The sequence below is a fragment of the Carya illinoinensis genome, chromosome 3 (genome assembly GCF_018687715.1).
Source record: "Carya illinoinensis cultivar Pawnee chromosome 3, C.illinoinensisPawnee_v1, whole genome shotgun sequence".
Lineage (NCBI taxonomy): Eukaryota > Viridiplantae > Streptophyta > Magnoliopsida > Fagales > Juglandaceae > Carya > Carya illinoinensis.
This window is the reverse complement of record NC_056754.1, coordinates 919,513-940,751: the sequence shown is the minus strand read 5'-3', so window position 1 is coordinate 940,751 and position 21,239 is coordinate 919,513. Positions and strand designations below refer to the sequence as shown.

At 36.9% G+C, this 21,239-nt stretch overlaps 2 protein-coding genes across 2 annotated transcripts; both read left to right on the top strand.

The window, feature by feature from the left end:
- The first annotated feature begins 3,434 nt into the window (after positions 1–3,434).
- Positions 3,435–8,374, top strand: LOC122302280 (pentatricopeptide repeat-containing protein At5g38730). Its single transcript, XM_043113465.1, has 2 exons — positions 3,435–4,122; positions 5,142–8,374. Exon 2 carries the CDS (start codon positions 5,203–5,205, stop codon positions 6,982–6,984), a length of 1,782 nt encoding a protein of 593 aa, XP_042969399.1. The 5' UTR covers positions 3,435–4,122; positions 5,142–5,202; the 3' UTR covers positions 6,985–8,374.
- Positions 8,375–15,872: 7,498 nt separating this feature from the next.
- Positions 15,873–19,457, top strand: LOC122302279 (protein NSP-INTERACTING KINASE 1-like). Its single transcript, XM_043113464.1, has 11 exons — positions 15,873–16,380; positions 16,485–16,617; positions 16,779–16,850; positions 16,944–17,087; positions 17,195–17,266; positions 17,358–17,417; positions 17,502–17,599; positions 17,724–17,873; positions 17,981–18,322; positions 18,410–18,789; positions 18,908–19,457. Exons 1-11 carry the CDS (start codon positions 16,278–16,280, stop codon positions 19,226–19,228), a joined length of 1,875 nt encoding a protein of 624 aa, XP_042969398.1. The 5' UTR covers positions 15,873–16,277; the 3' UTR covers positions 19,229–19,457.
- Positions 19,458–21,239: the final 1,782 nt, after the last annotated feature.

Below are 21,239 nucleotides of genomic sequence, written 5' to 3'. Positions count from 1 at the left end.
CTGGGGGCCCTCCTAGTTCTATCTCTCACGTGGTGTTGTGTCAGGTTTGGGCTGCCTGCAGATAGATGGATCAGAGTTAGGGTCGAGTTCATGTTCTTTCCCTTCCCGTGATGTAATACGCCGCCCGTGATATAAGAGGAAAGTTGAACCAAAAAGCATCAACTTTTACCAACATTCTCATGTCAGTATATCGTATTATCCTACCTCCCTATATACTTACATTAAAAAAAAAAAAAAAAAAAAAAAAAAAAACACACACACACACGCATTTGACAGTGTTCTTGCTGGTTCCAAATAGTAGGGTGGATCCCTTGGCTTACATCATATTTAAGGGTGCATTTGGTTAAATAATATTATTTATTATTTAAATATTATTTTCTCAATACTTCTCAACATCCAAACTCATCCTTATTTAATCAAATGCATTCAAATCTCATCCTACAACCGAACATCAATCGTAATTATGGACCAAAAACATCCTTCTCAGTATCGAGAAGAGATAATTAATGCAAAACCATATCGATTACCTACTGATACAGTGTAAATTAAGATTTGAGTTGAATATATATCTTCTATATATAAAAAGTGTGTATGAAACGGAAAATATTGTTTTAACGGTTTTTCTTGTTTTTCCGTTAAAGTTAACACCGTTTGTTTTAACGGTTTGACATATAAAATGAAGACATAAATATTGAGAGAGATAGCATTTAATGTTGTTATATGATTTATTAATCACAATAATAATAATACTTAATAGTTTATATAATAATAAGTAATTAAAGATTAGTTATTATATTTTTCTCATTTTCCTTAACATATACACGTGTATTAGGTGCATAAGACGTAAATCCTTAAATATAATATACGTGTATTATACGTTTTATTAACTCAGATTATTGAATATTTCAAATTTAAAAATCTCATATAATATATAATACAAGTGTGTTTAATCAAAGTGTTTTTTCTTTTCCCATGGTAGTAAGATGTAACTTCCGCTAAATCATATTCCACACGTAGGCTTGCTATGATGGGTACGTGACAAAGGCCGTGATCCTTGAGCTAATCAAGAAAGAGTAAATTCGGCCAACAATTTCAAAATATATTTTAGGATTTATATATATGCTATATATAGAAAATATTATACCACAAATTTTATAAAAAGATTATGTTTTAACTTTATGTTGTCCCTGATCGACTCAACCAACAGCAAAATAAGAATTTCAATGTTGTCTTTATTGATCGTTTACAAGATGACATAAATTGATGAATAATAATATAAATATCAAACGACACATATTTTGAACTACCGTTTATGTTAGACTTTTATTAAATTTTTCGTATACATATTTGCTAAAATTATAGATGTTATAAACATGTATTGGATTATATGATATTTTGAACTAATTTTTTTATTTTCTCTAATATGCCTTAAATTATTAAGTGACATCAATAATTTTTATAAAATACATATTATTTTTTACAAATAATTATTTCATAAAATTAGACAAACGTGCTTTGCACGTTGCTCCTACCTAGTATATATATATATATATATATATATATATAATAGGGAAGGCATCGTTCTCAGCATTAACACGATAGAGGGTGATGCATGCATGCGATCATAAAGATGAAAAAAGTATACAATATATATGGTGTAATTGTAAAACACGTTTTCTTCCACCCACGGATGTAAGGGTAACGCAGATGATTTCCAGCCAAACAAAACTGACTTCGCAGCCCAGCCACAAACAACATGACAATCTATCCAATTAATTATCCAATCCAGGCTGACATGTATCGCTAGCTCACGTGGAAATAATCAGTCCACAACCAAAATATAGTCGAAAGAGCTAGCTGACTCAGACAAACCCTTGTTGGAAATTCTTATAGCCAGCAGAAAAGCGCCACGTGAGAAGTGATCAGATTAGGATGCAGCTCCACCACAAGTTGGTGATGATAACCACGTACATAGCAGGGGAAGGATGGAGGGAAGTAGTTAGCTAGCTTCATGCTGCGTTCTGCTTCCTGACCCCGTCTCGTATGGGGCCGCCTCTGGTCCCATGCCATGCAGCCTGCCCCCATCAAGGCCATCCTTGTCCCTTGTCAGTAATACAAACGCTTTTAACATTTGTACAACGACATCAACATCACCGGCAACTTCCATCATTCACACCAAAGGTACTCTCTTTTCCCTAAGACGGATCATTTGAAAGGGGAATTATGAATTCATTTACGTACTAGCTAGTAGACCCTATCTAATTTTTGTAGGGCTTTTGTACATCAAATTCGTTGCGGATTGATGGCACGACTTATATATAGGAAATTAATTCTGATATCATTAATAACAACTCAATAAAAAGTACGTGCATGAAGTTGTACTAATTCATGAGACGTTTATATGTAAAAATTAATGACTGACTAGCTAGCTAGCTACTTAATTATGATTCAAATTAATTAAAAGGAAAAAAAAATTAATGACCTAAAAAGTAAAAACACGATTCAGTACCACACTTCAATAATAAGCAATATTTAACATAACAATTAACAATACATTATACATTCACATCCCGGTTTTGGCGTGCATGAGAGAGCAATCTACACATGAGAACCGACTTTTTGCGGGTGTTTAGACTCGCAATACTGAATTAATTGCCGTTGGAGAATTAAGAGGCACGCTTTGAAAATTAATATTGTGTTGAATAATGCTGTATACAATGATAAAGTGTGTAAATGCACACTTTGACAAAGAGTAAAATCTACTATTAAAAAGTTAATTTTTTTTATGTAAATTCCGTACTTATTTACTTTTTTTTAAAGTGATTGAACGGCACTTATGCACTTTGTGTTTAGGGTAATTCGTATGAGAGTGAGAAGCTAGCAAAGGAAAAATGGAATATGTCTGCTCACAAAAAGCCAGTCCAAACTTCTCAAAAAAAAAAAAAACTACTATTGGTTCACTGAAAACATTCATTTGATGGAATAACTCAAAAATTGTGCAGTAATTATTATTCCATATATATATATATTTTATTTTTTTTCCAATAGGAAGGAGGGATAAGTTTTAAGAAGAAGGCTGCAGCACCAAATGCAAATTTTCTATATAACGGATTAAAAAAAATAAAAATAAAGAGGACGATGGACAGGTATTCATGGCTTTACAAGTGGGTAATCCAATAACCACTTTTAGATAACTCATTGGGCCGAACTAATTAGAAGTTGCATCCCTTGTTGGACCTTGGGCTACCCTCACATGGGCCAGAAGGAAAACTGTTTCAATGATCACCACACCCTCCCGTACCCAGTCCGGTTACGGGTATGGGATCCAAGTACCGAGTTTACAATAGGTTACCCGGTCTCTATTTAAAAAATTAATTTTAAGAACAAAATGACGTCGTTTTACAAAATTAATCACTATACGTGGCGGAGTTATTTGTAAAAAAAAAAAAAAAAAGGGAAACAAAACACCGAAACCGAGAGGGAGGGAGGATTTCATTTGGATTTTGGGGCCCTAGCCTCGGAAACCGACGTAAAACGTAATTCTGAGCTCAGAAATTTGCTGATCTCAATGGCTAACCGATCGATTCTTGTGGTGGAGGATATCAATTGCTCTATTGAATTGCAGGATAGGCTTGAGCGAGCCAGGGCTGTAAATCCTCGTCCCCCATTTTCATCCCTTTAAATTTTTAATCAAGAAGAGCAGGAGAAAAGATGGCTGTGGGTAAATTGGTTTTATGTTTACATCTTTGCTGGATCACACCGTCCTGAACATCTATTTGAAACTGTGCAGGAAAAAAAAACTTATAAATTGTCAAATTTTCTTCGACCCCCGATTTGGGTTTGTATAGACTAGAGAACTTCAAACCTATAGGATTCGATTTACTATCAGAGAAAGCCTTAGTTTAATGCTCTGATTGTTGGCTTTATATTTCCTAAATTTTCCGATAACCCACCCCCCGGCGATCGTTCTCTCTCTCTCTCTCTCTCACCGATACCTTTGGCTCCTAGCCACTCTTCATCTGCCGATCGAAGCTTCGTTGCTCATGGCCCTCGTCTTCATCACTCTGTTTCGCTCCGCGAGTCGTACATACAGCCTCTCCGTCGTCGACTTCAAACCCAAAGGTTAGTTTCTCTCCGTTTCATGCTCTCTCTCTGTTGGAAGAGTCTGTCGGATTGGTAGATGTTCTATATCCGTTTTGATTCTAGCTTGTTTTGTTTGGTTGCCTGGAAAGAGAGTAGGTCAAAGAAAAACACGAGGTTTGCCAAACCTATTCAGTCGTGCTTGAATAGGCTGGATAATACACTAGCAGTAGAGTTCAATTTATTGGACTGATACAACGTGAATTTCACAGGTTTGCCAAATCTTTGAAGTTCCCAGTTTTATGCTGGAGAAGATTATTAGGCAGGTTTGGGGACATAAAATTCTATTTTTATCTTATTTTATTATTACAATTTTTTTAAATTCTAAATATAATAAATAATTTAATTTTTTAAAATCCTAATTCAACTTTTTCAAATTTAAAAACAATAATAATATTAAAACATAATATTTTAAATTTTTATCTAAAACTAAAAATTCTTATCTCAATGATCTCACTCCCCAAACCTGTCCTGCCATAAATCTTAATAAAATATACGATTTTTAAAAAATAAAAATTACAAATTACAAAATCCGAGTACAACCTGGGTACCTGGTAATCCAGGTTTAAAAAATCCAGATTATTCCAGGTACCGGCCCAGGTTTGACACAATTTCATGATTGTTTTCAAAATACTTGAAATCTATGAGAGTTTAAATTCTTTTTTTTTTTTTTTAATAGATAAACAAAACTTTATTATCAAAGAATAAGGCAAAGCCCGAAAACAATACATGGAAAACAGTGTGCACTAATTATGAAGGCGCCAAAGAAAAAAGAAAGTCATGTAGGTCCATGCCATTGAAATCAACAGCAATGGCCCATGTACATAGGGTAGTGTAAAATAGAGCTTTAAGTTCCTCTAATGATCTCTCTCTGTCTTCAAACGTCCTCGCATTGTGCTCCTGCCACAAGCACCACATGATGCAAATAGGGATGAGAGTTTAAATTCTTATGAGAGTTTAAATTCTTGTTTTTAAGCACAATTTCATTCATATTTGCTCAGATCAAATCAAGATTTGAACCCGAGACCTAGACAGCCGGCCACAACACTGTACTACGACAGAATGGCAGCCATAGTTTGTTTAGCAAACGAGAACCAGTTGGTTCAAGCAATATGCGCAATTGTAGTAAAGGGTCATTGGAATAACCTCTTAAAACCCAAGATTAGTTCCACTCTCACTTCAACCGCCACCCACCAGGTACTCCTGCAGCTCTCCCTTTATAGTTGTGGTCCTTCCCTTCTTTCTTGGGCATTTTTCAAGTGGGTTGAATCAGTTCCCAACTATAAGCACTCTTTGCAATGTTCATGGACTATGATTCACATCCTCACCAAGCACAAGCACTTCAAAACTGCACAAGACTTGCTTGAGAAAATTGCGCGTAAGGATTTTCTGTCGTCGCCATCAGTTTTGAATGCTCTAGTGAAAGATTACGATGACCTGGATGCGAATTCGCACGTTTTGAGCTGGCTTGTGATATCTTACGGCAGGTTGAAGATGACCCAGGATGCAATACAAGTTTTTGAGCACATGAGGGCACATAGGTTTCAGCCTCATTTGCATGCTTGTACTGTGCTTTTGAACTGTTTGATTAAGGATAGGATGACTCATATGGTTTGGAAAGTTTACAAGAAGATGCTTCGGATGGGGGTTGTTCCCAATATACACATTTATAATGTGTTAATTCATGCTTGTTGCAAGTCTGGGGATGTGGAGAATGCAGAAAATTTTTTGAGTGAGATGGAATTGAAGTGTGTTTTTCCTGACATTTATACCTATAATACATTGATCTCATTATATTGCAAGAGGAGCATGCACTATGAGGCTTTGGCTGTACAGGATAGAATGGAAAGAGGAGGAGTGAGTCCTGATATCATAACTTTTAATTCTCTTATTTATGGGTTGGCGAGGGAAGGTAGAATGAGAGAGGCTGTAAGGCTTTTCCATGACATTAAAGATGCTACTCCTAATAATGTAACATACACTACATTAATTGATGGGTATCTCAGAGTAAATGACCTTGAAGAAGCTTTAAGATTGCGCAAGGTGATGGAGGCTACGGGGTTGTACCCTGGAGTTGTTACATATAATACAATTCTCCGCAAGTTGTGTGAGGATGGCAGGATAAGGGATGCTAATAAGCTCTTGAATGAGATGAGTGAGAGAAAAGTTGAACCGGACACTGTTACATGTAACACACTGATCAATGCTTACTGCAAGATAGGAGATATGAGGTCTGCATTGAAAGTGAAGAACAAGATGTTGGAGGGTGGACTAAAGCTGGACCAGTTTACTTACAAAGCGTTGATTCATGGATTTTGCAAAGTGCAGGAGATGAACAGTGCTAAAGAGCTCTTGTCTCGCATGCTTGATGCAGGGTTTTCTCCAAGTTACTGCACATACTCTTGGATTGTAGACAGTTATTGCAACCAAGAGAATGAAGATGAGGTGATAAGACTCCTGGATGAGCTGGTGAAAAGAGGTCTGTGTGTTGATGTCTCAGTGTACAGGGCACTGATAAGAAGGTTATGCAGGAGAGAAAGGGTTGACTGTGCTGAAAAAATATTTGTTCTTATGCAAGGGAAGGGTATATTGGGAGACAGTGTTGTATACACTAGTCTGGCATATGCTTGCTTGAAAGCTGGGAAGGCAAACGTAGCTTCCAAAATGTTAGATGAAATGGCTAGAAGGAGGTTGATGATAACACTTAAGATATATAAATCTTTCAATGCTTCTAGTGCTGGTGACAACAATATCTTACCTCTCTTTTGGGATCATGTGGTTGAGAGAGGGTTAATGTCCAAAAATATTATTAAAGAAATGCGGCAGATGAGTGTAGCTTTGTGAAGGAACCTCGGAGGTGTTTATGTATTGAAGACAACTTTTTTTCATCCCAGAAAAGATGGTAACAGAAACCTCTCCTGGTTCCAGCCTGTTGTAATATCTGTTGACTGGACACCCTGATAACTGGTCTCTATAATGTTTGCCCGCCAAGCATCATTGTGGAGAACCTAATATGATGAAGGTTATCATTTTGAGGAATGCAAATACGCTTGCCATCCAGAATTTCTATGCTTCCTCATCTCTTGTTGGCAGACACGTACTGGAGTTTATTTCCAAATTTCAACAGTAATTTCTTCATCATCACAGAACCATCTTAGGCCAACTCTCTTTGCCATCAGTTTGAGCTCTTTAGTCAAGGAAGCAACCGCTTATTCTTTAACGTTGCAGGCAAAGCTAGGCAAAACGTGATTTTAGTATTCTCCAAGTTGACATGGAACACCATCCAATTCAGCTGTGATATCAACCTCATTTTGGTATTCTCTAAGTTGCCTCTTGGATTGCTTTCTTATTGAAGGTGCTGCAAATAATGGCCATTGCCAGTTTAGTAATGAGGTGACGGAGAAAAGATTTGCTACCTCCTAAGATGCAAGCATCTTCCTCCTAGGGCACTGTAAAGGAAGAGGCAAGTGAACTTATGGAGAATTTGGGAAAATCTGCGTCCAATCTAGATCACAGGACATGGGCTTCTTTCATAGAGGTGCACTGAGTAACTGGTGATCTTGATAAGGCTTATGATTGTTTCCAAAATATGGTTGAAAAAGAGGGAGTCTCTTCTTCTGGTTATGCATTCAACATTTTGGTAAATTCGTTTTGCCAAAAGGATAGGGCAGGGCAATAGACGCATGCAAGCATCTGGTTGATCTGGTCAGTGTAAAACGGTTAAAACCTTGGCATACTACATATAAACAGTTGATAAGTAAGTTGCTGGTTCCGGGTGAGTTTAAAGATGCTTTAAATCTTTTGGGTTTGATGAAAAATCAAGGGTTTCCGCCTTATGCGATTGTCTTTCTGAAGCACTTCAAAGAGGTATCCAGCAACATCTTGTTTGAAGCCTTCTTCAAGGCTGGCATACCGAAGCCGAAAATTTCCTTTCCAAATGCACAGGTCACATTCGCAACCAAGCAGATGTCTTGAATCTCTTCCATTCCTCTCAGCCCAGAAAAGGTGCGTCTATGGCTAATGTGGCTGCTTAGGCATTGTTGGGCTGTATTTTGTGATTTTATCATGTGAGGATAATGTAGCATGGTATTTCTTCAAGAAATTTTGGTATGCATATTTTCTTTTCTCTTCTAATCAGAAATTATTGAAGATTGGGACATGATAAGCATTTTAGCAGTTAATATTCATGCTGTTTTGATAAAAACAAAAAATATAATGCATGATGTTTGATTTACCAAGGTTTCTCTCTTTGTGGTATTTGTGTCATGGATACAATATTGTGCTTACTATGACAACTCAAGTGCTTGGCAAGAGTAGATTATTGAGGAGATTATAGAACTAGTTTTCCTTAGTGGCGTGGGGGATGTAATGTGCTGGTATCTGAAGTTTCAATTAGGCCTCTTGAAATACCGATTGAATGGAACTAGCTCTGCAATTGTAACTAGTACAAAAGAGGCAGCACCCAAATCCCTCTTTGTTCAAGGAGTCAATGCAATCGGTATATTAAGCGAAGAGTAGATGAGCGACTATACTGATCTTTATATGTTTTGGCCTCATCAACCATTAGGAGTTGGCTCAAGTTCAAAATGCATGGTCTTGCTGGTATGCTACCTCCAAGGTCCGAGGTTCAAATCCCACTAGGTGCAAACAATCTCTAGAGGCCATTGGATTGAGAGATTTTTCTCTTAAATTACCTGAGGTGCATTTGCCGGAAACTTCTTGCCGAAGGCCTGTACACCTCCAAGATTAATCGGGATGCCGTTCCCGGACACCCGGTGCCAAAAAAAATGTTTTGGCCCCATCTATTTCCATGATGAAAATAAGTTAGAATGCCATTTCAGGTTGATCTCATAAAAATATGTTATTTTCTTATCATTTCTAAAGGAATAAATGCTCCTCGTTTTCTCTGGACCCTATTTCATGAAATAGCTATTCCATTCTAGACTCTATTTCACGAAACCAAACATAGCCTTGATCTCTTATTGATTACCATCAGCAACAGGAGTTATGTTTCCTTGGTTTAAACTGAATTACAAATGGTGGCTTCAGTTAATTTTGTTGAATCACAAATGAGAAAACCTCTTGCTTTATAAAGCAGTTGTGCATGCATTTAATAGAGATTTTTAAGGTTTATTTTATTGGTCCCTAACAAAGTGTCCATAAGAAGCTTAAATCAATGGTTGATATTAGCGCTTCAACCATTCTTCTTAAGCTGGCCTTATGTAGGTGGATTAGGTGCTGCTAATTCATAGGGCACATTTCCAGGGGAACCAAACCGCAAATGGGGCAAATTTAATTTCAGCTGTAATTTGGCTTAATGTGCCTGATTTAGCGGTTCTGGGTCGAAGAGGAAATCAAATTCAAGAAGAGAATGGTTCATGTATTGCGAATGGAAACGACAAATGCAGGTAGGCATGGCATTCAGGTTTGAAAGGACAATGTTGGGGGACCAGAAAAAAAAAAAGAAAAAAAAAGAGAAGTAGCTTTAATTCTGTATCTGTACATGCTGGTTTGCATATTGAATGGGCCTTTCTTCATTCTAAAGAAACTATGACTTTTAAACTTTCTCGTGGTTGCAAACATTACATGGTGGTGGTTGTTGGAAGTAAGGATGCAATAATGCAACTGTTTAATACGTTAAACAGGTGCCAAACCATGTGGTTTCTGTCTTAAAAATCTTCCGAATGTTGGTTGGTAGTTGATTTGTCAAGCTCATCAGTCCTCACGTCTTGATTCTTCTACTTGTAAATTCATTTTATCTACGCCCATTGACCCTCTGAAGAATCGATTGACATGAAAAGGTATGTCTCAAGAAATAATTTACATGGAAAATCAAATCAAAATTGATGTGCCCTATATTTTTCTTATGGAAAATCGTAGGTCCCCAATTGAAAAACAATTTAATGACTTGTTTCATGTATTAATCCTTTGTCATTCACTTTCAAAATGGTTTAACTAAACTTGTCACAGGGCTGGCCACTTTAGCGCAAATCATAGACGTGGACAATCATCATCACATCTCTCAAAACGGGTTTATAGAGTGCAATAATGTCGAATTTCATAAACAACTTGAATGTGTCCTTACTAATATCGGTTGATTGAGTGAATCCACAAACGGTTCGACGCTCGTTGTGATTTTAAAGTTACAAGATTCATGTTAGTGAAATCTAAAATTGAGTTAGTGACATTTTTATACGAGTCTATCCCAACTTTAAAAGAATCCCACAAGAAGAGGTGGTTTATCAAGATCCACCTCTTAGCTCTTACACCGCGCACTAGTCCAAGGATAGCACGTTGTTTTTGTTACTTTCCTACAGCAGAGGATGCAATTTTCAGCCTTACTTCCCAACTTTATTTTGGTGTTTAGCATTGAATCGTACCTTAAAAAATTGATACATCAATGTCTCTTTGGCGTGATTTATATTTCTTGTATTATTCCCTTGGAAAGATTCTTTCATTCATTTGCTTAATAATATATAGATGTTATCTCTTAGCTCTTTGTATTCATCGTTTCAATGAAACAAGATATGTACATAGCAGCTTTTTCCAGGCCAAGACAGCATTGCCGATGTGTCGGCCAAATAGACCGACTAAGACCTATCGATAGAGCAAAACGCAATGAGCGTGACAAAACAATCCATATATTATTATGAAATGGGCAGCTTCCCCCATTCTTCATCGCGTTTGTGATATCTGTATATTCATTTTTCTTAAGAATATTGGACATGAAACTTCTTTTTGGAGCTTTCTTTCTCTGCGACATCTGCTTAATAAACCATGACAGATATGGTTAAGAGGACAGAGAGCGTGACGAAAGTGGCATTACCTTGCGATGATACCTATTGCCTGTTTCTCCTCCGCTTACTGCGCATCTTCTTCTTGTCACAACGGGTTGAACTCATAGGGGACCAAAAAGTTACCAAATCTGAATCTTTTCCTGGGCTTATGTTTCCCTTATATCATTAGAGCTATGATTTTGGGGTCGCTCCAAAGTTCCACGATTTCCGGTACACCCTGGAAAAAAGAGGATTCATAAAAAAAAATATTCAGGAATTAGTCAGGAAAAAAATCTGGATATCTTGTTAGAAGAAATGGGAAGAAAAACTCGATTTAAATTGCCAACTGAAATAATAAAATTGGAGTATCATCCTTCTTATTAAAAAAAATGCCAGCTGAAATACTTTCATGTATTTTGTGTGAAATAGCATTGGGTAATGCATCATGATTTACCAACTTCTAATTCAAATCTAAAATCATATTCAACTTTAAGGCAAGTTTGCTGACAAGTTAGCTACGACAAGCCGAAAGCATTGCTTGAACCCAAAGCTAATGAAACACATGATATGGGTGGAGGAGTTGAAGGAGTACGTTTTTAAATGACACAAAGCTGGCATTTTTTTTTAAACAAGCTTCTTGCAAAGCCTCTTTAGCTGATATGAATGCAGAGAAAGAAGGTTCTAACCTTGATGTTAATAGAAAGAAAAAAAAAAGTAACAAATATCTTGAATTATTTACCAAAAATCCCCTATAGACCACCACACTAGCATCACTTTGTTGATACAGTGCCAAAAATATTCTAGAGAAGATCCATTTTCTTTGGGAGGCAGATTTTCTTGATGGAAACTAAAAAGGGGGAGAAAAAGAAAAAGAAGCCAAGGTGAGAGAATAGAAAGAGCTATTATTGTTGTGCAGTTATTGGAATGTAAAAGAGGAGAGAATGGGGCCCTGGGTCAAATTATTATGCAGCTAAAAAGTGAGGTGATGAGTGTTTGGGTCCTTTTCGTGATGTTAAAACATCATCCACTGCGAAGTAGGAAGATGGATCATCATGTTCCCTAAAACAGCCTCTATCTAAGCCATGTTAGAACTTGGTACAATGACTGTCTTTCAACGTGTGAACATATGATCAATTGCTGTTGCTTTCCTGTCAATGACCCGCCTTTGTCACATTATGTTTCAACTTAAACCACCAATAATGGTTTTCTCCCTTTTCCTTTCTTTACTCGAATAATTAACCAGCTTTTCCTCCATCTTGTTTGAAAGTCTTATCAATTCATCTCCAAATAGGCTGGGAATGCCCATTTAGGTAAAATAGTTACCTGAAATCCCTTCTTAAGTTCTTGTATCTTACATTCATCCTGAAATTGATTTTCTTTGTTATGTTTTATATGGTACCTAATAACCAATCACAGTTGAAGAAAATATTCTTGTATTTCCATGATTATCTCTATTACTATTTAGAATATTATTACACGATTCACTTAAATGTGAGGGATTAACCTTCCAGTTTCAAAAAGACAGCACTTTGGTCTGTTTTGCTCAATATGGTTGGTACAATTATGCTATATTACTCTATATTTATATACATACAGTGGCAAACTTGAAACCACATGCCGGAATACTCTGATAGTGGTATTTTTCATTCCAATAAGCAGATGGAATGATGAATAGAACACAATGAATGAATGGCTTTGATTCAAACCTTTTGGATTTCAATGCTCCTTCCATAAAAATGTATTTAGATCTCACTTTTAGACACAGTACGAATTCAAACTTTGAACGAAGGCCAGAAGTTCTCCAATTATGGGCGCACAAAAGATGCCCATTATCCCTACTCCCGCAGAAAGCTCCTCTGTCATGATATCACTAACATTATGAATAACGAACAAATATCATCGAGATGTTTCCAGCTCTTTTAATATCACCAATTAAACAATCAGGGCATATGATACTCTCAATTAATGCACTAAATAGAGCCCCAAAAAACCAAAAACGATGATAAAAAATCCGAGGGTATGATGATAGATATCGGTATTCTTCGTATAGCAGGTATATTATTTTGTGGAGCGAAGACTTTCAGAGTGAGTTCTGAGATACGGGGACAAGATGGGGCCTATAATTTCTGAGCAGTTCCTAAAGTCAAAATTTTTAGTATAGTGCCAAAGCAAGTGTCATGGATATCTAAAAAAAAAAAAAAAAATGGTGTCATGGGGATCTCATATACTTAAATTGTTCAAGTAAAAGTGAAGAGGATGGCTCGTCCCTCCATTCAAAACTCAAACGACTAGTGAGAAAGAACATTATTTCCTACTCATTTGGCTGCCTATCCCACTGGTTTGACTCCCTCTTAGGTCCTAATCCACAGCTGAACGTATAATTGCATGCACTTAATGCACACACACTCTCTCTCTCTCTCTCCCCGTGTGGCCTTTTGATATAAGTATTAAGTAGGGTTTGGATATATAAACGGTTTTATCTCATTTCATCTTATGATGATAATTTTCTTAAATTTATATATAAAATATAATAAACAATTCAACTTTTTCAAATTCTAAAATAATAATAATATTAAAAAATAATATTCTAACAATATTTTATTCAATTTTAAATTTTCATCCAAAACCATCTCATCTTATCTCACTATCCAAAAGAGTAAATATATCTGTTACCACCTGGCTATTGAACTAAAGCCAAATTAACATCATTGTTCATTTTGCAACCTTGTCAATGAGTGAAAAAGAACACGAGGAATAATCATTTCAATTAGTGCTCTCCCTATCACGTCAGCTTGTTAAAATATGCTAGTAACAACTCCTTTCAACTTTCTACTGGGGCCTATCTTTTCTTGACTTTTGAGGTCTGTTGAATGGACCCCTAATTGTTTCATTTGTTCATGGTTTATTATTATGCTCAAGTGAGGCATAAACGATCTTGTATGTGACCCTTCTAACGAATTTTGTATGCATAATTTTCTCATACTCACAATCTCCTAAGTATGTTCGGATCAAATGGAAGCTTAAATTCATTATAAAATGGGCGTAGTATTCCCTTGACAATAGCCGGCCACTGTCAAGATACAACAATCAAGCCAAACTAATCACAGGAAGCCGTGTGCGAAAAGTGGTCCAATGTAAAACTACTTGCCACAATAGTCATGTTCTTCTTGCATGCAGTCACCCTATATATTATTGTTGGTTTCCATGGACAAAAGGGAAGAAAAGACATCCAATACGGACAAATGGTGGGTTAAGCTTTATCTTGGACAATTTGATCCTAAATCTGAGCTTATGGTCATGAGTAGTGAGCATCTAACTAACGAAGATCCTCCTTTTGGGATTGGTTGAGGTGATATATATGACGAAAGGGACAACAATGCAAAGCTGTTATCAGTAACATTGGCCTGTAATCCTTGGACATTTTTGTCATTGTGTGATAAATAACCCTATTTTATTTGTATGTTCGGTCAATTTATCTTTCTCTACCTTGGAGTTTGATTGGCAATCAAGATGCAGCGGGTCCCTTCCTCCATTACATCTCTTTCTAATCAACTAGCCGATAACTGGATCAGATATAGCGATAGAACTAGTTGTGTGAACGAATGGTTTTGGCTATCATCTCGTTTCTCCTACAATGTTTGAAACCATGCTTTTATTTCATTTTCGTTGTTTAACAATGACATATTTGTCTAATATTTTAGTGTCGGTTAAGAAAGGATTGGAATTTGAGTGAGCAGTTCCAATTTCCTCAAGATATATGATGAGATAGGATGACACCAGAAGAGATAATCATGTTATAAAAAATCTATACTTCCAAATGACCTGCCCGTTAGGTGAAGGTCCCCGTCCATCGTCCATCTGCAAACTTACGGGCCTGCCAGCATGCTGTTTCATCCACATATGTTGTGCATACATGTGTCTAGTAACTTGAATTACTCTCACCAGGAAAGTTAGCTCCACGCGCAACTGAAGGACGTGCAAAGGTTAGCAGTCAAAAGTTCGTGGGTTTAATCCTATTATTATATTAAACTATCCAAAATCATTGAATCTAATCTATTTGTTGCCAATGACTTGTCTGGATCTGGTCAGGAAAAAAAAAGGGAACTTGTCTGGATCTGTTCATCGTCCGGGACTTGGTGGTAATATGAATGGAGTAAGTTTATGTTTTGCAAAATGCAAAGGACTAAACCCATTTAATCTTGTCTTATGGGGATCACCAGTAAGGCAGTAATCTGTTAAAACGCGCCTTGGCAACGGCTGGAAATAGTATCACTTACTCCCATAATTGAGAGAGAGGGTGTGTGTGTCCTAGAAAAAAGAGGAATGGCAGCTTTTGCTTTTTAAAGTTTCACTCTTTTTTGAATGGTGTCTGAAGAATGACTGTCTGCTTAAGGTATATATAAAGCAAGAGCATGTGTGATTGTTAGCTGATAGTGGTTTGGGGAATCTATAAAGCACAACCAACATTTCACCAGCCTAAAAGATATGAATATGTAATGTATACTTGTATATAAATTATACTCAAAATTAACGGAATAAAGAAAAAGAAAAAGAAAAAGCCAACAAAGATCCTCATGGGTCATAGATAGTGGGTGACCAAATCCATCATCAATCTCGAGCCCCATACCTTGAGATTCTTACATTCTCAATCCCTTAGAAAGAAAAGGACTGTATTTAGGACTTTACTGAGTGGCCAAACTCAAGGAATGTTGGATTCCTCACAGTCCCAAGCAAGGCAAATTCATCCAAACCCATGCATACACTGACCATTTTGTGTCGAGTAATCCAATCATACATACATACATACATATATAGAAAAAAAAAAAAATCTACTGATATATACTGACAGAATTGGGCATCAAGATGACTCATGACTGACTGGTGATGAATTTGGTATCGAGATAACGTGCATTCAGTATGTATAATACTATGAAAACTAACAGGCTTAAGTGCTTTTTGCTTTAAATTGAAGCAGTGTGGATACAAAACTAGCACACACTTTTTACGCAATGAATGATTATTCTTTCGGGGAATTTCCTATTCTCTCCTCCTCTAGCTTTGATTATATGTGTTCTCTTAGGATTAAGGCTATTATATATTCTTCTCTTTGCAACCTCCCGACTCAATGACAAGCGTGCTAGTTCCTTTATGCAACCCAAAAACTGGTTTTTTAATTTGGGTCTGACATAAGATTTTCGGTGAATGGGATTCTGGCATGGAAAGCAGGATGTGGGGTTCTGATCTGGATATTACCTCAAACCAAAAAGACCAATTCGAGGGCTAGTCTTCCTAGTAGTTCCATCACCCACCATAAGCAGGCTTTAGTATCTCTGAGCTCTGGTCGAAGTGAACTTCAATTGAATGGCAATGACGAGAAGAGAAGTTTATCTACGTTTTCTGGCTTGTCTCTGTTTTTGGGCTTCTGTAAATGGATTACTGTCTCCCAAAGGTGTAAACTTTGAAGGTAACTCCAAAATCTCGTTCCTCCTTCCTTTTGAAATCTGCAACAATGATGTTCTTTATGTTCAAGTATGGCTGGAGAATTTCATCCTGGTGTTTTCTTTCCAGTGCAAGCTTTAATGGCAATAAAAGCTAATTTAAAGGATCCCCATGGTGTCCTTGATAATTGGGATGACTCCTCTGTTGATCCATGTAGCTGGACTATGGTCACCTGTTCTTCTGAGAGTCTAGTCATCGGCCTGTAAGTCATATTGCAGTTCTGTTTCACCAGGGTGGAAAAAGAAATGTTATAAAGAAAAAGCATGATGTTAAACATTCTGCTCAATGAAAAATTAGACAACATTTCATATAAGAGAAACAACGGAAATATGTTGTAAATTTTTTGAAATGGTCTTGTTGCAGGGGTACTCCTAGCCAGAATTTATCTGGTACTCTGTCTTCAAGTATAGGCAACCTAAAAAATCTTCAGAGTGTGTAAGTTCCCAATACTAGATACTAAAATCCCTTAACGGAATCGGTTCTTGCATGTAATGGGGTTTAAATATTATGCTCCGCACTGATTTGCAGGCTCTTACAGAACAACAATATTAAAGGGCCAATCCCTGCAGAGCTTGGAAGGCTCTCAAAACTACGCACACTTGATCTTTCGAATAACTACTTCAGTGGGGAAATTCCTCCTTCTCTAGGACACCTGAGAGGCCTCCAATACATGTAAGATTTTCTGAGTTAAGACTTGATGCTCGAAAGCTATGTACAATTACTATGAAAGCAGTTTCCTGGGTCTCTTATCTGATACGATTTACTCGAATTGGCTGTAGGAGACTTAACAATAACAGTCTCTCAGGAGCATTTCCTATGTCATTGGGGAACATGACTCAGCTTGCCTTTCTGTAATTCTCTTGGCCTCTTTTTGTTTCGCTATGCGCATTCCTTTGATTCTTATAACTGGAATAAGTATCTGAAGAAGTTTTTATCATTCAGTGACTTGTCCTACAACAATCTAAGCGGACCTATACCCAGATTTCCTGCTAAGACATTCAAGTAAATCTCTCTCTCTCTCTGAGCCTGAGCAAGTGTGGAAAAACAGAGAATTAGATATTAATTTATTTTATTTTATTGTTGCAGTATTGTTGGGAACCCTTTGATTTGCCCAACAGGTTCTGAACCAGACTGCAATGGGACAACACTCATGCCGATGTCCATGAACTTGAATAGTTCACAAAGTATGGAACATATTTGGTTTGGCTGAAATATCTTCTTAAAACTGTTTCCCCTTTCCCCAATTTGAAATTTCAATGTTTGTGTACTCTCGTGTTGATTCTGACCTCAAGCTCTTTGCTCCTTCAGCTGCTCTACCTCCTGGCAGAACTAACCGTCACAAAGTAGCCCTTGCCTTTGGCTTGAGCCTCGGATGCCTCTGTCTCATGGTTCTGGGATTTGGATTGCTTTTATGGTGGAGGCAAAGGCACCACAAACAGATATTCTTTGATGTTAAAGGTTGGTGATGAATGAGAACACTACATAAACTAAAGCATTTATGATTAATGTGACGTGTTCGTGTTCGTGTACTCGATAATAATTGGCTACGTTACTTGAAATTTCAGACCGGCATCACGAAGAGATCTCTCTTGGAAACTTGAAGAGATTCCATTTCAGGGAACTTCAAATTGCGACGAGCAATTTCAGCAGCAAAAACATACTTGGGAAAGGTGGTTTCGGAAATGTGTACAAAGGAATTCTCCCAGACGGGACTATTGTGGCTGTCAAGAGGCTTAAAGATGGCAGTGCCATCGGAGGAGAGATCCAATTCCAGACTGAAGTTGAAATGATTAGCCTAGCAGTACACCGAAACCTCCTAAGGTTATATGGGTTTTGTGTGACGCCTACGGAAAGGCTTCTAGTTTATCCATACATGTCCAATGGCAGTGTTGCTTCTCGTCTCAGAGGTAAACTTGTTAAAACACAAGCAAGCTTGATTGTCATGCTAAATGCATATTGTTTTCTAAAATTAGCCTCGAATTGATCTTTCACAGGAAAACCAGTCTTGGACTGGTGCACTAGGAAGAGGATTGCCTTAGGAGCTGCCAGGGGACTACTATACCTTCACGAGCAGTGTGACCCGAAGATTATTCATAGGGATGTGAAGGCTGCAAATATATTGCTTGATGACTATTGTGAGGCTGTGGTGGGAGATTTTGGCTTAGCAAAGCTTTTGGATCACCAAGATTCACACGTTACCACAGCAGTGAGAGGCACGGTGGGGCATATAGCCCCGGAATATCTTTCCACCGGCCAGTCCTCAGAGAAAACAGATGTCTTTGGATTTGGAATCCTTCTCCTTGAATTAATAACTGGGCAGAGAGCACTAGAATTCGGCAAGGCAGCTAACCAGAAAGGGGCTATGCTCGATTGGGTGCGCACAAATTCTTCCAAGCTCCTCTCTCATAGAATTTACTACTTGTGTAACTAGTCCAATGCATATTTGTTTTGGATGTTCATTTATGTGCGGCAGCATTGTGTTATGATTGCAGGTAAAGAAAATTCATCAGGAGAAGAAGCTTGAAATGCTTGTGGATAGGGATCTTAAAAGCAACTATGACAGAATTGAGCTGGAGGAGATGGTCCAAGTGGCTCTCTTGTGCACCCAATACCTCCCAGGGCACAGACCCAAAATGTCGGAAGTGGTTAGAATGCTTGAAGGAGATGGGCTTGCAGAAAGATGGGAAGCTTCTCAAAGAGTTGAATCAACCAAGTGCAAACCCCATGAGTTGTCTGCATCAGATAGATATTCTGATCTAACTGATGACTCTTCCCTACTAGTCCAAGCAATGGAGCTCTCTGGGCCAAGGTGAATAAATTACAAATTTGATTTAATTAATATTGTTTTTTATGAAAGTCGGGATTTTGAAGGAACAGGTTATAGTTATAAAGGTAATGAAGATTAAAAGCCTATGCTGTATAATAGCGATAGACTAGAGCTTCAACAGGGCTTCGATGTTTTGTCTTTCTTCAATTGTACAGAATATGATGTGAGTAACTGATATTTTCAGATAGAAACGAATTTTGGTTGTTTGTATTCCACTCCGTTGAAAATAAAAAAATAATAATGAGATAGGAAAATTATTTAATTTGAAGACGAGAAAACCAACAACAACTCTCATGAGAATTTAAAAATAAATAAAACTTTCAAAATTTATAAGAGAAATCATTCCAAAATAGCACATATGATCTTTAAGCTTCTGAGATTTATGTAGAAAAATGGAAAGAGACAAAAAGGGAATTGAATCAGATACGAGGGAAGAGGAATAAAGCTTTTAAATAGATAGATAATTATTAATCTTAATATGAAGACTAGAATAGGAAAGAATGTTTAAAAGCGGAAGCCAGCCGAGCCGAGCAGATAATAGACATGTCGGCAGTGAAGTCATTTAGCCCCCCCACTTCGAGCTTATCTATGTGGTCCAATTAGTAAAAGACTTCCAACAAATAAAGGTTGCCCAAATATATATTACCAGGTATGAAGTGACGACGAGTCCGACAAATGCAGGTCACTGCACACCACCCTGCTTTTCAGAATTGCATAAGAAAATTTTTAAATGATAATATCAATAAAAAAATAATTTATATAAACTCTAAATAAACAAATCTGACACAAATTTTTATAAAAAAATAGATCATATTTTTAAAAAATATAAAAATAATTATTATTTTTAATAAAATTCAAATTTTTTTTAAAAAATCTACATTAAACTTGTATATTTAAAATTTATACCTATCAATGCTATCATTATTCGGAAAGAAATCACCCAACATGAGCATATATCCTCGACAAAACTGTTTTTGATGATCAAACAACAAAACAGTTTTCGTTCTGGGCCATCTGAGGGTCATCCAAGGTCCAGCAAGGGGTGCAACTACTATTAAGCATAGCCCAATGCGCTCTCTAAAATTGGTTCTAGGATTACCCACTTGTAAAGCCATGAAGCAGGCCTAAACCTATATATCGTCCTCTTTTTTTTTTTTCTTTTTTCTTTTTTTATTACTTATATAGAAAATATGCATTTGGTGCTAAGCTATCCCTCCTTCCCATTGGAAGTTTTAAAAAAAAAAATATGGAATAATTACTGCACAATTTTTGAGTTATTTCATAAAATGAATGGAATGTTCTGATTAATTTTTTAAAAGTTCAAAAACGTGTATCTAAATCTTTGTAATTGCGTTGAAGGCACGTGAGGATTCAGCGAGGATCATAATGATTAAGTGCTCCGCTATCTATTTTTACTTTTTTAAGTGCGAATTGTTCTTCATTCAGATGATTGTTAAGACAGAAACCACATGGTTTGGCACCTGCTTAACGTATTAAACAGTTGCTTTATTACATCCTTACTTCCAACAACCACCATGTCATAGTTTCTTTAGAATGAAGAAAGGCCCATTCAATATGCAAACCACGCATGTACAGATACAGAATTATAGCTACTTCTCTTCCTCTTCTTCTTCTACTTCTTCTTCTTGGTCCCCTAACATTGTCATTTCAAACCTGAATGCCATGCCAACTTACATTTGTCGCTTCCATTTGCAATTCATGAACCATTCTCTTCTTGAATTTGATTTCTTCTTCGACCCTGAACTGCTATTTAATCGGTTCTTAAATCACACACATTACACCAAATTACAGCTGAAATTAAATTTTCCCTGTTTGCAGTTTGGTTCCCCCTGGAAATGTGCCCTATGAATTAGCAGCACATAAGGCCAGCTTAAGAAGAATGGTTGAAGCGCTAATATCAACCATGGATTTAAGCTTCTTATGGACACTTTGTTAGCAACCAATAAAATAAACCTTAAAAATCTCTATTAAATGCA

What these genes read in the sequence shown, in the direction of transcription:
- LOC122302280 (XM_043113465.1), top strand. Translation starts at nt 5,203, where the DNA reads ATGGCAGCCATAGTTTGTTTAGCAAACGAGAACCAGTTGGTTCAAGCA.
- LOC122302279 (XM_043113464.1), top strand. Translation starts at nt 16,278, where the DNA reads ATGGCAATGACGAGAAGAGAAGTTTATCTACGTTTTCTGGCTTGTCTC. An exon ending in CAAAGGTGTAAACTTTGAAG is followed by an intron (nt 16,381 to 16,484) that starts GTAACTCCAAAA and finishes TTTTCTTTCCAG; the next exon opens with TGCAAGCTTTAATGGCAATA. An exon ending in TTTCCTGCTAAGACATTCAA is followed by an intron (nt 17,418 to 17,501) that starts GTAAATCTCTCT and finishes TTATTGTTGCAG; the next exon opens with TATTGTTGGGAACCCTTTGA.